Source organism: Dermacentor andersoni, chromosome 7 (genome assembly GCF_023375885.2).
Source record: "Dermacentor andersoni chromosome 7, qqDerAnde1_hic_scaffold, whole genome shotgun sequence".
NCBI classification, from domain to species: domain Eukaryota; kingdom Metazoa; phylum Arthropoda; class Arachnida; order Ixodida; family Ixodidae; genus Dermacentor; species Dermacentor andersoni.
Window position 1 is genome coordinate 176,541,160 of NC_092820.1, and position 16,590 is coordinate 176,557,749.

Consider the following 16,590-nt stretch of genomic DNA (forward strand, 5'->3'; position numbering starts at 1 on the left):
TTAGCTGGGGAACAACTTTGGTAGAACCCACACAAACAATATATTCTGGCTCATGCGTAGCAGGTCACACCACAAAGGCACATCTCTCAATGTTTGCATTCGTGACAAAAAATTTTGTGTCATATGTGAAACAGAGATATGTGCGAGTCGTAACTCAATCTAAAATTCAGCCCTATATCTTTTACGTAGCAAAACATGGCATACTAATTATTACATGGACAGTGTCAGAGTTCTCAACATATTTACTACCAACTGAGCAAAGTGACACATTTCTGCGACCAGAGGCAACAGCGCATTACTAGCGCTCGCAAACAAAACATAGTGCACCACATAGTGAACGCACCAATAAGCTTCAGTTGACAGTCAGCACATGTGTGGTTGGTTCTTTTTTCTTAGTCCTTGCTTAGTCACACTTTTGCAGCCACGATACTGGAAGCCCAAAGTTACACAAATAATATGTGATTTTATGTAACCTTGCATGCAGAAGTTGTAATATGTAAGGTAGTTATTCCACAGAAAGCATTACAGATCAAATATGACTGCACTGCGAAATGTGCAAAGCGATACTTCTATGACTGTTCTATTTGCGAAGCTTACTTGTGCTGCATTGCCTGCTGTGTACAAATCGGAGTATACACCTACAACAGCTGCACAGCCAGCACCCACCTGGAAGGAGTACTGGTAGTCGGGGCTGTTGAAGGGCACCACCTGAAAGCAGAGGGGCTCCCCCTGAATACTCTCGATGAGCATCAGGTTGGAGCACACCACGTGCGTCTTGTAATGCAGGATACCCTGCTCACGCTTCTTTGCCACTAGCAGCATCTTGTCAAAGAGGAACAGATGCCGCAGGGCCTTGGCACCCAGCATGCGGAAGCAGCCCTCTGCCACCAGCTCCCCAAAGGTCGTGAGATCTTCACCCTGTCAGGAGTCATACAACAGTCAGCATACAGTCCTGCATAACAAATACTGGTTCAAGAAAATTTCTGGCACAACTGCATTTTCCTTGTTCCCCACAGAACTTAATGCATCGAAAATACTGCCACAGAAAAGTCTGATGAGCCTATTCTCGCTTCAATGAAGTCTTCATGAAGTAAGCTTGGACACTGCCATCACACTGTTAGGGTCTCTCTCGGCAGAGCTTCGGTGACAGTGAATGCATTGAACACACATCACCACCCACCAAAAACACATTTTCAGCATGCCCTAGGAAGATTTTCAAGCAATAATGCTAGCTCACTATGTTTAATCACAGTATTTACCCGATTATAATGCTCACCTATTTTATTTTTTTTCAAGTAAGCTGACAACCACCTTCGTGACATTCATATGCTTTGCTGCATAGCACAGCTGTCTTGAGCAAACTGGCCGCCACTGTGCAACACGTATTATAGCTTTGCACATTTTTCATGCTAGAAAATAGAGTATGTGTTAGATTTATACTTTGTTTAGGAGCTTTAATGTTATCTTTACGTTAGTTTTCTACTTTGTACACATAGAAAACAGATGTGTGTTTGATCTGGGTGCGTGTTAGATTCGGGAAAATACTGCCAAATGAATCAGCATGTCCTGCTCCACAATACCTAGGCACAGTCCCCAGATTCTTCTCTCACAACTCGCGCATGCACACAACGGTCAGGCAAACATGGCATATCACTCGCGTGTCTAGGCCTTTGAAAGAAAGAAAATAAACCAACAGGTGCCCACAATGGCAGCTTCTCTGCGATACTCACCCACCTGTGTCGCGTGAAAGTGCCGCTACGCAATTGGTATCCTGTTTCTCTATCAGCAAATCTCGCGGGCCTCGCCAAGTTGTATCTACAGTTATCACTGCCAACCCTGTAGCGATAAGCATCTTTACCCATCTTTTTCACAGCATGTCTAGTGTAGAAAGCATACCGCACACTTTTAATAGGCGATAACTCGAATGCGCTGCTGTTCTCTGCTGCAAGAGGCACAAAGTGAGCATCATGTTTTGCACTAGCGGCATCGTGGCACTGTATGTCAGTGCTACCCATCAGCTCTATTTCATTTGTTTCGTATCCCCATCCTAAAACAAAGTGTCGGGTCGCTCAAGGGTCCACTAGGTCGAAGCGTTGGTGTCTCTCGTTGCAGCTATTCTTGCCGAGTAGGCACCCCAACACTTCCCGCCAGAATGCTTTGCCCGAAGAAGCCTTAGAAGCACAAAAGCTTGGGCGAGTTTGTAAACGTGATGAAATAACTGTACAGCCCCGAAGAACGAAGTCAGACGAAAAGAAGAGACAGGACAGGAAGAAGTTGCTGCTGCGGGCCGAAATCGAGCAGCGCAATTGCCGAAGCCGCAAAAACAACAATGCCGTCACAGACCACTGCTGGGGCCCTACCAGATCGGTACATGTTGGTGTCTAGTGCTGCAACGATTCGTGCAACACTCCGCTTTACGCAGGTTTCAACAACAGTCGAGTATGCCAAATTTTTTTCGTGACTTTGGATCGCATGTTTTCCTGGTTAGCACATTCTTTTTCTTGCGTTTTATGAGTAAGCGTTCTTTAGCACAGCAAAGTCCGCCTGTCACGCAAAAAAGTGTAATGCCTTGTGCCTAGTGTGAATGTAAGTGATTGGTATCTTTATAAGCGATAAGGAACAATTTAAAAAAATGATTAGAGAGGAAACTGTTCTCGACAGGCCACCTTAAAAGCTTACTTTCTCGCATTATGGGTCCATATGCAGAGAAGCCTGCTGTTAGGCTGTTGAGTATAAAAATGGGAATACAGATTGGTACATGTGATAACAGTTTAATAATAATAATGAATGATTGGCGGCACTAAAATAAAATCTAGTGATGGTTGCCATCACCCTGTCAAGGTCATATAAAAGTGTCATATAAAAGAGCACGAAAGAAGCACAACAAAAAAGGAAAAAAATCAAATAAAATAAAGGGAAAAAACAGCAGTGGGGAAACCAGTTGCGCTGATGTTCTGGCACAGCTGATACGATCGCTTTGAAGGGGCCATGCAGTTTCTCGGTAACTTATCTCTACAGCGTTCAGTACACAGATTGCACTTCTTTGGCACCAGAAAAGCGATGGGTAGACATGCATAAATCAGGAAAAACAGGTAAGCAAAAGCAAAGTAACAGCCGAGCCAAAGAATGCTTATGCATTAGTAGACAATTCTCTGTATTTCTGCCACATTTTTTTTTCTAAAACGTATGAACAAGGTTCTACTCTATTTAGTCCCCTCAATAATACTACAGGGAAAAGTGGATGGCCAATGACTAGGCTTGTGCAAATATAAATTTTTTTATTTCAGATTGAAGTCAAGGCGAATAGTAATTAGTGCTGAATAATTTCTTGAATAATTTCAAAGCGAATGGTTCGGAGCCTAAAGAAGTGCAGATGTTGACAAATCTAAAAAAAACATGGCAGTACGGTATTGCAATTAGCATGCGAGAAATGTAGTTGACAGACCGCAATTCTGAAGTCGTGTTTATTTAACAATTGTAGTGGTCATTGTTGGATTTTCATTGCTTAGGCTATATGCAACTTCTGGTATTATCCCACTTTGCTATGGCACTTGGTTTCCAAGGTCGCCTATGAGCATTAAGGGATGACGACAACTGTATGACGCATACACAGTGACAACAATGGAATGACAAAGGAATGACGTTGATATAATGACAATGGTAGTATGACAATGACGGCATGATGACAATAAGGTGACCATTCTTAAATGATGGCGATGGTATAAAAACAGTGTAGCGACAACGACATGAGGACAATGAGATGATGACTGCATGATGATGATGGGATGACGTTAGTTAAGCTATGACAAACGTAAAATTCCATGACAATGACAGCATAACGACAACGGCATGTCGACTGTGTGACAGGGATGGCGTGACAACAATGGCGAGTCAGATGTTGAATTCAGAATGACGATGATGAAACAACCACGATGGTGTAACAATGACTGTATGATGACGACACAATGATGATAATGGTATGAAAATAGCATGAAAATAGCATGAGGACAATGGGATGACGAGGTCTGCAAGATGAAAATGGCGTAACAACTGTATCACGAGGACTGTATAATGGCAATGACGTGACAATGACGTCATGACGAGAGTCGTATGACGAAGCTGGAGTGACGATGATGAAATTACCATGACGGCATCACGACTGCAGTTTGATGACGAATGCATGGTGGCTGTACAATGACACAATTTACGACAACGGCATTAAAATGGTGTAATGAATGAATGTGTGTTGTTTATTAGAGTACAGCTAAAGAGCGCCATGCCGGTGTTAGTGAGTTCACAGTGGAGTGATGAATTCTGAGAAGTAGATGAGACGTGGCTGTAAAGGGACCTAAAATTAGTCGCTTTAAGGTGCGTAAAATCTAGATGTAATAAGATTATGGCAACGACTACTCAGGTGTACTATCAACATGGAGAATGGCTTGCAAAATAATTATAGATATACAAGATATGTCAGATGCGAGAATTGGCAAGAATAATACTGCCTAAACAGAGCCCCCTTTAAACACGAGGGCCTGAAAGCACGTGCTATATAAAACTAATATCACAGTGGCATCCTCTGGAAAGAGGACGCGCTACAAATTTATTGGGCTTACAGCATGTAGGACGACACCATTCAAGAAAGCGAGGACTGCTTTGATGTTAAAAAGTGGCTCTTTACCAAAAAACATAGCCGGATGAAGGACACAATGGCGGTATGCGAGAGGAAATGTTTCTTCCTCTCTCTTTTGGCTTCCCAACACTCCAGGAAGACGTGAAGGATGGTCAGCCTCTCACCACATCTACCACAGGTTGGAGGCTCATTACCAATCAACAAAAAGGTGTGAGTGTCATATCCATGTCCTTTTCTGAGACGACACAACAGGACATCTGTTCTTCGTGTTTTCATAGTTGAGGGCCAGAAACCTAACTTCAGCTTAATCACGTGAAGCTTATTGGTCGTTTCAGCATCTCACAAGCATTGCCAGTAACTTCGCAGTTTGCTTCGTAGGAAAGGCTTCAGGCCTGTGGCAGGGTCAGCAGCAGAACGATCAATACCTTGCAATGCTATTGATTTGGCGATTTCGTCGGCAAGCACATTACCCTTGATTCCTCTATGGCCAGGAACCCAGCATATTAGATGTCTGTGAGATAAACGTTGCACAAGAGTGAGTAAGGTTAAAAAAAAAGATTTTTATGCTTTTGTAAAGACATTAATGCTCTTGCAAGACTTAAGAGTGTGAATATTACTGCTTTCTCAAGTTTTAATTTATATGTTTTACCACAGACAGTTCTGCATTGGCTTCTACAGTGAAGATACCTGTTAGGGGATTCAATACGTCAGATTTGGAAAAAGAGGGACCAACAGCAGCATAAGATACACCAGCACGTGACTTTGACATGTCAGTGTAAAATTCAACGCAAGAGTACTTCAATTGAAGTTCACGGAAATGCACTGCAATTTCAAGCTCAGGAGCGTGCTTTGTGACCTCTACAAAGGATAGATCACATTCTATCACCTGCCACTCCTAGATTATAACAGCTTAGCTCGAGAATTAGGTGATGTTCGAGAAGTGGCCCATTTCTTCGCTAAGTTCTCTCACAATCAGTGAGAAAGGAGGTTCAATTATGAAAAAGTACTGCACACGTCAAGTTGTTAATGGTTATAGAACATGGATTTTCCTGATTAGAGCGCACTTTGAGAAAATAGGTGAAGCTGATATAAGTTCTTGCAAATGGAGTGAACGCTCATTTGATTCTATGTTGTTAAGAATGGCCGTACGGGGTGGCAACGTGCCAGCTTTCAGCCCGCTGCACGTGTTCCAGGCCCACCAGACGGGGCGCCCTTCGGAGAATTGCGAAGAGCCGGCAGCCACGTGGCGCGCGGTCAACTCAGGAAATTGGTACTTGGCCGAGCCATCCGGGACAAAGCAGAGTTCTACGAAGCCCTCTGACGTCGGCACTGAAAGCTGGGCGGGTACCGAGAACTGTCCGGCCTTTTCACCTGTGTGTGAGTGCAACACGAACATTTCCGTCCACGGGGCCCTCGAACGTGTCAGCCTTTGTGTGTGTAGGCTCGAACGTGTGTGCCTTTGTGTGTGTGAGCCATACTGCGGGGCGGCGGCAAGTTTACAATGATTGGACGAACCTTCCCGACCATTCGTGCTCCGTCCACGCCGAACGATGACGTCGAACTATGACGTCAAGCGAAGAGCTTATAAGCAGCGTTTGCCGGCAGCTAGAGTGTGCTCGTGTCGTGCTCGTTGTCGGGAGCTGAGTGCTCTGTCATACTAGAAATGTACTAGTGAGCTGTGTGCTCGTAAACTGTTTGCTGTATGTTAGTTTTGCGGGCTCCATATGGGAGTCGCGCTAGGCTGCCAATGTATGTCCTGTTTTAAATGTAAATCCTGCAATTAAAGCCTGCTCGCCTAGTCCTGTCGTCCCAAGGTCCTCGCTACGACTACGACCGCTCCAAATCTAATAATGTACAGTAAAACCTCATTAAACCGTACCCACTTAAACAGTAGTTTCTTTTTAAAAGTAGTAAAGTCAAATCCCCGACTCAATGGCCATTGAACATAATGTGTTTTGTACCCGCATAAACTGTACCAGCATACTGCGTACGTATTGGTTAACAAGTAGTGTTTCCACTTTTCGTCGCACAAACATGGCAGTGCATCGTCTCCATCGAGCGGCGCGGCAGAACAACAAGCCTCCTAGATCGGAACAACGGCCTCCAAGCGCCCTGCGCGTTTGTGCATGAAGCCGCATCAACATCAACATCATTTTGGCGCCATGCCAGAGAGCGTTGTGGCGTCCTGCGATCAAGGACTCGTGTCATGCCAAAGCTCGGATAAAAAAGACGCTGGGTGCTCAGCAGATAAGAAAAATTAGACATTAGTTCGTGCTATCAAATGTGACACGAAGAAGTCGGCACTGGCCCGCAACAAGGATCTGCTGTTGACTAGGGTGTGTGGCATTTGGAATGCAAAGAAGCTGCTCGGCAGCGCTGCTGCAACCGCGAAAAGATGTCGGCTACGAGGTTCGACTTTTCGCCATCGTTGAATGTGTTGTTGCCGAAGTGTCGACAAGTGACAGTGACAAGGACGACATGGAAAGTGACAGCACGGGCGATTCAGCCCTGACAGTGGCAGAAGCTGCACGTTACGTCAGCCTCAGGAATACAATCGTCATGATGAGAACCACCTGCAATGAAAAAGGCGCCCTGCGGCTTCTGCAGCGCTACCACGCACGTACACGGAGAATATGTAATGCCAATGAGGAATCTGCCATGCGAGCATTTGCCGAGAAGAGGCGGCTGGCTGAAAAGCTGGCTCGCAGCTTCAGTAAGTATGAGGCTGCTGTCGTCGCTGCTAGGCCACCGCGGCATCAAACGAAAATCACACTTTTGTCACGCGAAGTGAATAAATACTGCATGTTCTTTTCACCTTTCATCGCACTCTCTCTGAGTTCCGTTTTTGACAGGTAAGTGGGCGATGTCGTGCTATTTCGGTTAAGCAGTACTACCATTTAGTATGTGCTTTTTCCGAAGTCTAGCCAACTACGGTTTAACGAGGTTTCACTGTGTAAACTTTCGATAGGGCTTGTTCTGAATGTGCCAGTGAGCAGGCGGATACCGAGATGATGGACGGGATCTAGCTCCCTTATTACGCTCGGGGCAGCAGGGTGATATACCACAGCACCACAGTCCAATTGTGATCAAATTAGGCACTTGTGAAGATTCATTAAACACTTTCTGTCGCTGCCCCAGGATGTGTGAGATAAAATTTTCAATGATTTCATTTTAGGCATTTCACTTTGAGATATCTTATGTGTGGAATTAAAGTTTAGAGTCAAGTTTGATGCCTAAAAACTTGTGCTCTTTGTTCACAGGTATTTGTTGCCCATACATTTCGATAGCGGGATCTCCAGCAAGCCCTTCCTTCCGGATAAAAACAAGAACTTTGTTGGGGCTCACTTTAAACCCGTTTTTGTCTGCCCACTTAGAAACTTTGTTCAATCACTGTGGTACTTGTCTCTCGTACACTGTAAGTTTGCAGGATTTGAAAAACCTATTTGTATGTCTATGATTATGGAATAAAAAATAGCTGGTGGTAATGACGCATGAAGCGTGTTCATCTTAACGACAAAGAGCGTGCAACTGAGCAAGCCTCCCCGAGGAACCCGTTTCCTGTATGAATGCACGCGACAATGCCTTGCCTATTTTCACCCAAAAATGTATGGTTGTGTAGGTAGCTTTCTATAATGCTTAACAAATTTCCATGGATGCCCAACGCTGACAGGTCGTGTAGGATTCTGTAACACGAAGTTGTATCATATGCCTTTTGCATATCAAAAAATATGGATAGGAAGGATGGTTTATGTACGAAGGTGTCGCAAATGTTTGCTTCGATGCGCACGAGATGGCAGTTGTAGACCGCCCTTCTCTAAAGCCACACTGATATGGATCAAGAATTTCGTTTGACTCAAGGAAGTGTAAAAGGCGATGGTTTATCATTTTTTTCAAAAAGTTTCAAAATACAACTTGTGAGGGCGATTGGACGGTGTAGTATAGTGTTGCCCCCTGTCAGATCTCTGTGTCATCGTACATGTATGTTTTGTAGTTGTTTAGCTAGATGGCGCACCCCTCTTCTGTCATGTGACAAGCTTGTACCAATCAGGAGGTGTCATCTGGCATGTGAAGCCTTTATTAGTAATAAACGGCCGCGGGTCGGCTGAGTCTTCGTTCCGGTTTTCATCGGGAGCAGTTAGCTCCGTGTGTCCTTCACTGCGCCGGCGCTAGCCACGCGTTCGCCGGTCGGGGCCCCCCGCTTGCCTGCCGCTGCTGACACAACATCTTTTGGCGACGAGGATGGGATTCCCGCAGCGGTTCCGACCGAAGCCTCGGGAAACTAACGAGCTTCGTAAGTGAAGCGTCCCTTCCTGTGTCCGCACGGCAGGCAAACGCCGCCAACGCACTCGGCGTCGCGAGGCTTCTGAGCCTAGGCCTTCTCGCCCCCTTTGTTCTTCCTTGCCCATTCCTGCGGCGAGCTCCGGCTTGCCTCCTGCACGGTCTCCTGCACGCTACCTGGCATGGCTTTTACGGCGAACCTTCCCGTTTTTCTTGAAGTGCCCGGCCCACCGTTAATTCCACGGTATCGCTGGAAAAAAATTTTTCAGGCCCACCTCGAAGCGGCCGGCAGTGGCGACTGGACGGACGCGCGACGAGCGTCCACGCTCGTCAGCGCTCTCGGGCGTGAGGGACAACGGAAGTACTTTGCAGACGAGGAGCAGGAAGCAGCAAGGCAGTTAACCAGCGCAGCGTCAGCTTCAAGCGAAGCAGCAAGGCAGTCGACCGGCGCAGCGTCAACGTCAAGTGATGCGGTCCCGCCAGCGTCAGAGTTCCCAAGACTCTTGCAGCGGCTTGACCGGTTGTTCGCCGCGTCCTGGCGGAAAGGCACGAATTCACCAGTCGAAAGCAGTTCGAGGAAGAAGGATTCCTGGAATTCGTGACCGCATTGAAGGAGAAGGCGGTACAGTGCAACTTCGGCACAACCTACGACGAGCGCGTCCGAGACCAAATAATACATGGGGTAACGAACGTCAGCATTCGCGAAAAGTTGCTGGCTCATGGCGAAACCCTGTCCCTGGACAAGGCAGAAGAAAGTGGACGCTCGTTAGAAGCCCTGCATCGAGCGAACCGCGCGTTCGACTCGGAGAAAATACAGAGAATCGAGGCAGCTCAACTTGGCGCTCCGTCGACGAGCCAAGATGGCCGACTTCTTCCGGGGAGCCGCCAAGATGGCCGACGTAGTCCGGGAGGCCATGAAGATGGCCAACTTCTTCCGAGGAGCCGCCAAAATGGCCAACGTCTTCCAAGAGGCCGCCCAGATGATCGACATTTTCCGCGAGGCTCCTCCGGCACCCGCAATGAAGCACAGGATGCGAAGGCGCCTAATTTCGACCGTAGTTCATGCGATCGGTGTGGCAGCACGAAGCATATTGCCACGTACAGGAATTGTCCCGCAAGGATCCGGCGGTGCAAAGCCTGCCACACGTTGGGCCATTTTGCATCAGTATGCCGAAAAACCCGTACTTTTCAGCACGTCTCTTCCGTAGAGACGCTGTCTTCAACTTCCGCAGGACAGCCGTCCGCGTCTGTCTTGACGGTGAGCACTTTGGAAGCTAAAAGGGATTTACAAGTCCCGGTCGTGGTTAACGACGTCGCCATGCGGCTGCTCGTGAACACAGGAGCGTCTGTCTCATTGATGACGGCCGAGGATTTTGGAAAGCACTTTGGTCGACAGCACAGATTGTCAAAAGCAGCAGTGGACTTGAGGAATTTCTCCAAGCAACGCATCGACATTCAAGGCCTTTTCCAAGCCACTGTCCAGTTTCTTCAAAGGTCGTGCTCAGTCACGTTCCATGTAACGTCTACAGGAACATCACTGCTGGGTCTTGACGCCATCCAGTGCTTGGGGATACAAATCGACGGTACGTCGCTGACATGCTGCCTGGCTACGCTTCCTCCAGTACAGAGCCCCACAGGTGTGCCTCCGGGTTTTGATCACCTCTTCAGTGGCGAGTTGGGACTCGTCAAAAACTTCGTGCACCGAATACATCGGCGGCAAGGTATAAAACCTGTATCTTTAAAGTTGCGCAGACTACCCCTGGCTCTCCGTGACCAGGTGACAAATGAACTGCGACGTCTCGAGGACGGCGACGTCATCGAGCGCGTCGAGGCTTCTGAATGGGTGTCTCCACTCGTGGTGCGCAAAAAGGATGGAGCCATCCGGCTCTGTGTTGACCTCCGGGAACCGAATAAGGCAATTGTCATTGATGGGTATCCTTTGCCGCACGTAGAAGAGTTATTGCAAATGTTTCATGGTGCCACATATTTTTTTAAGCTGGATCTAGCATCTGCTTACCACCAGCTGTTACTGGAAGAAGGTAGTAGAGATCTCACTACATTCATAACTCATGAAGGCTTATTCAGGTTCAAGCGTGTCTGTTTTGGCTTGGCATCCGCGCCAGCAGTGTTTCAGAAAATGATGTCACAAATCTTGCAGAATTGTAAGAATGTTGTCTGTTACCTTGATGACATTTTGGTATGGGGTCGGACAAAACCTGAGCATGATGCTAATTTAAGAGAAGTCTTGCTTTGCATTTCAAACAGTGGTATGAAACTGAATGAGAAATGTGTCTTCTCTGTGAGAGAACTGACTTTTCTGGGTGATAAAATTTCAGCTGAAGGCATTTCGCCTACAGAAAGCAAGGTAAAAGCAATCCTGAATGCGCCTGCTCCTACAGATATTAAGTCATTGCAATCCTTCTTAGGATTAGCTGGTTACTATGCCAAGTTCATTGATCATTATGCAGAACTTGTAGAACCGCTTCGCCTCATGCTCAGGCAAGGGCAAAATTTTGCTTGGTCTGATGATGCACAACGTAGCTTCAATCAGTTGAAAGCTCATCTTACATGTTCCCCTGTCATTAAGATTTTCAACCCTGAATTGCCTGTGGTAGTCACGACGGATGCATCTGATGTTGGTGTTGGTGCTGTGTTACAGCAACCATATGGTTCCAAGCTAGAAACTGTAGCTTTTGCATCTAGAACTTTGTCTGTAGCTGAACGAAAGTATTCTGTAGGTGAGCGTGAAGCGCTAGCATGTCTGTTCGCATGTGAAAAATGGCATGTTTACCTCTGGGGTAGACGGCTCACTCTTCGAACTGACCATCAAGCAGTAGTTGCATTACTGTCCGCTGGCGACTCAGGTCGTCGACCTCTTCGCATTTCAAGATGGTCAGCCAGGCTCCTGTATTACAACTTTCAGATTGAATATTGCAAAGGATCAGAAAACCTAGTAGCTGATGCCTTGTCTAGACTTCCAGTAAAGGATTCGCAGAATGTAGATCAGAAGGAAGAAATAGTATCCTTAGTCACATCGGTCGTTGACAAGGAAACAGTGCAACTTGCAACGACGAGTACAGATGAGACGCTTCAGAAGGTCGGTAAATGCCTAGCAGAAGGTTGGCCTAAGAAAAACACAGACAATGCTTTAATAGCTTACTTTCATGTAAATGAAGAATTGTCCTTTGTAGACGGATTACTCATGCGTGGTGATCATGTGGTAATACCCAGTGTCGTAATACCTACATTTCTACAGCTGGCACATGAAAATCATCAGGGCATAGTACGTACTAAGCAGCTTCTTCGTGAACGCTATTGGTGGCCCCAGATGGATAGCACTGTTGAACAGTATGTAAAGCATTGTCATGTATGTAAGCTGGCAGACAAGTCTGCAAAGCCTCATGTAGCTCCATTGCAACCAGTCGAATGGCCGAATGGGCCTTGGCAGAAATTGGGAATGGACATCATTGGCCCATTAAACACGTCCTACCCTAGGTATCTAGTCACTCTAGTTGACTGCTACTCAAAGTGGCCAGAAGTACTTGGTACTAATTCCATCTCCACAGATGATGTCATTAAGCTTCTTGACTGGGCTTTCAGCCGTGAAGGGTTGCCAGACTCTATAGTTACAGACAATGGTCCGCAGTTTGTCTCAAAACAATTCCAAGATTACTTAAAGGAAAAGGGAATCGCTCATTTTTTCTCCTCCAACTATTATCCTCAGGGAAATGGTCAAATAGAAAGGTTCAACCGAGTCATTAAGGAACACCTGCAGGTAGCAAGGCTTGAAGGTCGAGATGCTTCGAAAAGCATTTCAGAATTCTTGGGTTCTTATAGGATTACGCCACATGCTACAACGGGTCTCTCCCCAGCTTTCCTACTTCATGGTCGTCAACCCCGTTCAAAGATAGATATTAGCAACTTCAGGTTGCCTAAGCACACAGCGGTTCAGAACAGTAAAGTTCGCGAGAGAGTCTCGCAGAAACAGCAGCAAACTAAACAGTATGTAGACAAACGGAGAGGTGCTCAGGCAACTCGTATCAAGGTGGGAGACACCATCAAAGTAAAACTTGCCAAGAAAAGATTTTTTAAGTACAGTAAACCTCGCACAGTAAAGGCCCAGGTAGGACCATCCTCTTTTGTACTCAGTGATGGGAAGACGTGGAATGCGTCTAAGTTAACTACAATAGTAGATAATTCAAAACATAGTACATTGTCCACAACTGATAAAGATTTTTTCTACTCGTATTCAAACCTGGATAGTCATTCCGATGACTCGTCTGGCGTGACATCGTCCTTTCATAGGCATCACTTAAGTAGTGCATCTGACTGTATCGCTTCCGAGTCTACACAGTCAGCAATCGTTTCTGATTCCGTGGGGGAATCAGTAGCATCCCAGGACTTGTTGGGACTTCGAGATGAGCTTCCTGGGCAACCCTCTCCAGCTTTGAGCGACAACCACATTCAATTTTTCAACCAGGGGGAGGGAAATAGTAGTGGGACAACTGGGTCTTTAAAGTCGACCGAAACGCGTCGCAACCCCCAAAGTTCTTCTGAGGTACGCACGCGTCCTCATCGTGTCAAAAAACGGCCTCCGTGGCTTGACGATAATGTTTCTTGAATGTAGAGCGTTTTGCCGTCTTCGAAATTCCACGGCTAGGGGCCTCGCTGTGACATTTAGGAGGCAGTTCACATTTTTCGTTCACACAGGTAAAATGCGTTCCTTGTTGCGGTGCAGTGAGTTTTGTGCCGTGTTCCTTGTTGGACTTTGTTTGAGTGACTGCCCGTGTTTTGGTGCCCAAGACTGGTGCGCGTGTATGTGAACTTGGGCGGGGATGGATTGAATTTGTTGTGGACTGAAGTCCGTGCTTTGTGTGCGACTGGTGCGCGTGTGTGAACGTGGGGGGGAACGAACTGAAATTGCCTTTGGACTTAAGTGCGCGTCTTGTGTGCGCGTTTCACTGTATGCTTGCTTTGTTTCCAGGGGGGGATGATGTAGTATAGTGTCGCCCCCTGTCAGATCTCTGTGTCATCGTACATGTATGTTTTGTAGTTGTTTAGCTAGATGGCGCACCCCTCTTCTGTCATGTGACGAGCTTGTACCAATCGGGAGGTGTCATCTGGCATGTGAAGCCTTTATTAGTAATAAACGGCCGCGGGTCGGCTGAGTCTTCGTTCCGGTTTTCATCGGGAGCAGTTAGCTCCGTGTGTCCTTCACTGCGCCGGCGCTAGCCACGCGTTCGCCGGTCGGGGCCCCCCGCTTGCCTGCCGCTGCCGACACAACAGACGGTAACTTGTTACTAATGTGGGGTCTTTGCTTTATTTCATATTTGGAACCACAAGAGATTCTTTCCATACAGTAGGAAGGTACCCGGCAGTCCATATAGCATAGAAATGAGCGAGTAGAATTATTTGAGTATCACTGTGAAGGTGTTCAATCATGTCGTACATGATCCTGTCAGGTCCAAATACAGAGCTCTGACATGCAGTCAGCTCAGCAATGTTAAAAGGCATGTAATAGGATTCATTCTGTCTGCAATTGCGGTCGATGGCCTTGCATTCTGCTGTTTGTGCTTGAGGAATGCCTCAAAATAATGATTATAACTGGAAAGGCACTAAAAGTGTACGCTAACAGCACCAGCTTGGTCTTACAAGCTGTTCGCTTCATCGTTCACTAGGGGCAACGGATGAATTTCTTGTCCCTTTAGCCTTCTTAGCCTGTCCTATACTTTAGCCTCTTAAGACGAATTTATACCCAAGAGAAACCTCTGCCAGCTTGCCGTCTTGGCCTGTCGTCGCGTCCTTCTTCTCTGGGATTTCACATGTTAAAATTGTATTAGATTTTCGGCTATAGGACATTCTTGTAGTTTGCCCCCAAGCTTTATTTTGTCTTCTTTGTGCCTGTCTGCAATCGTTATCCCACCAGGGGACCCGTCCTTTGAATGACTTGCCACTTGTTTGAGGAATTAACTTTACAGCGGCGTCAACGATGAAAGCGGTAAAGAATAACACAGCATGATCTATACTAAAATTATTTATAAAATCCTGCGATAAAGATGTGGATTTCTTAAAACATTCCCGTCAGCTGAGGCCAGTTTCCAGAAAGGAACATGCGGAGGCAAGTCATGTTGGGTTACTAAGTTTAGCGTTACTGGGAAGTGGTCCCTTCCGAATGGACTTTTATTTGCGCACCATTCTAATCAGGGAAGATATAAATGGAGCCGATCAACAGGTCTATTGACGAATATGAATTATGATGAGGATTATAATATGTTCGTTCCTTCTTATTGAAGAGGTACCAACTGGAGTTTAAAAGGAAGTTTTCTATGAGTCGACCTCTCGCCTCGCATCGTGAGTCTCTCCACATCATGTTGCGAGTGTTAAAGTCTCCCACGAGTATGTAAGGCTCGGGAGGCTAATAAATTAGGTTATAAAAGTCAGTTTATTTGAGGTGATGGTGCGGGGGTATATAAATGAAACGTACAGTGACCAATTTATTACAAAGAATGGCCCGAACTGACATCGCCTCAAGGGGCGTCTGAAGGGCGACGTGTCCGCCAGCTACAGGTTTGTCAGCTACTACTGCTACACTACTGGAACCGTTAACCTCATCGCAGTCTTTTCGGAAGATGGTATAATTACGAAGAAAATTAGTGTTCGTAGGTTTCAGATATGTCACTTGAACACACAGCAATATTGGATTACGTTTGTGTAGGAGTTTAATATTGTCAAGGTTATGAATGAGTCCTCCAACATTCCACTGTAGTATTCGTGTCTCCATGATGACAAATGGGTTTGCGCTAGGTGCTTAAAGGGATACAGAATAAAAATCGAAGAATATAGAGAAAGCCCCACAATTGCATTCCTAAGACACGATTGCTATAGTATATAGTCATTATTCGGGCTACTTTTGAGCGGATGGCTTTATTTTTGACTCTCTATGAGCGGCCACCGCGTCACTCGCAAAGCGCTCCCGACAACGAGCCGGCGGATCTGACGTCACACCTACCCTCAGCAGCCGCGGAGCGAGCTGGCCGGCTGCGCAGTTTTGTTTTCCTCGCGCTGCGCAGTGCAAAATGCAAAGTTCTAGTGAGAGCGATACTATGAGCGGAACTTATGACTCCGACTTGGATGAGCGGCCTACTGAACGACCACGAAAGATAAAGGCGTATGCCTACGATCCGTCCGCGTCGTCAAGCGAAATTGACGACGACCCGCCGCAGCAGTCCCCTTCCGCGGTGCCGAGAGAGTCTGGACCAGCAAAGTGGTGTTTACACTGTGCATTCCATGTTCACGCGTTCGCCTCGAGAGATCAGGGGCGGCATCATAGGTGGAAGCCACATATAAACGCGGTTCCTGCGGCTGGGATCGCAAGCTCGCACCTGTCACGAATGAGTTAGCGAGACCAGAGGCGCACGCCTCATTGACAGCGTTGCATCCGTGGCGGCGCGCCCAACGTGATTCACTTATTTCCAGTGACTCTAGATTCACTCATGCAAACGCTTTGCCATGTTTGGCTTCAACAGAGCGAGGACGCTTATGCTTCAGGCTATGCAATGTCAGGCTACTGTCAGGCTACTCTGCGTACTGCGCAAAGCGGCTTGCTCCGCCCGCTTGGATGGGTAGCTGCTAGCGCGTAAAACATGAAAGCCACCAATGCACAATACAGGTGCCGCGAGTAC

The 16,590-nt window shown here is 46.7% G+C and overlaps 1 protein-coding gene across 1 annotated transcript in view; it reads right to left on the bottom strand.

Annotated features, from left to right (window-relative positions):
- The window catches only part of GEFmeso (Guanine nucleotide exchange factor in mesoderm), a 197,977-nt gene that overhangs the window by 89,867 nt on the left and 91,520 nt on the right, over positions 1–16,590 (bottom strand). The window contains exon 10 of the mRNA XM_055071604.2: positions 667–918. Within this exon, the coding sequence (XP_054927579.2) occupies positions 667–918 (252 nt within the window). The remainder of the gene's footprint in view (positions 1–666; positions 919–16,590) is intronic.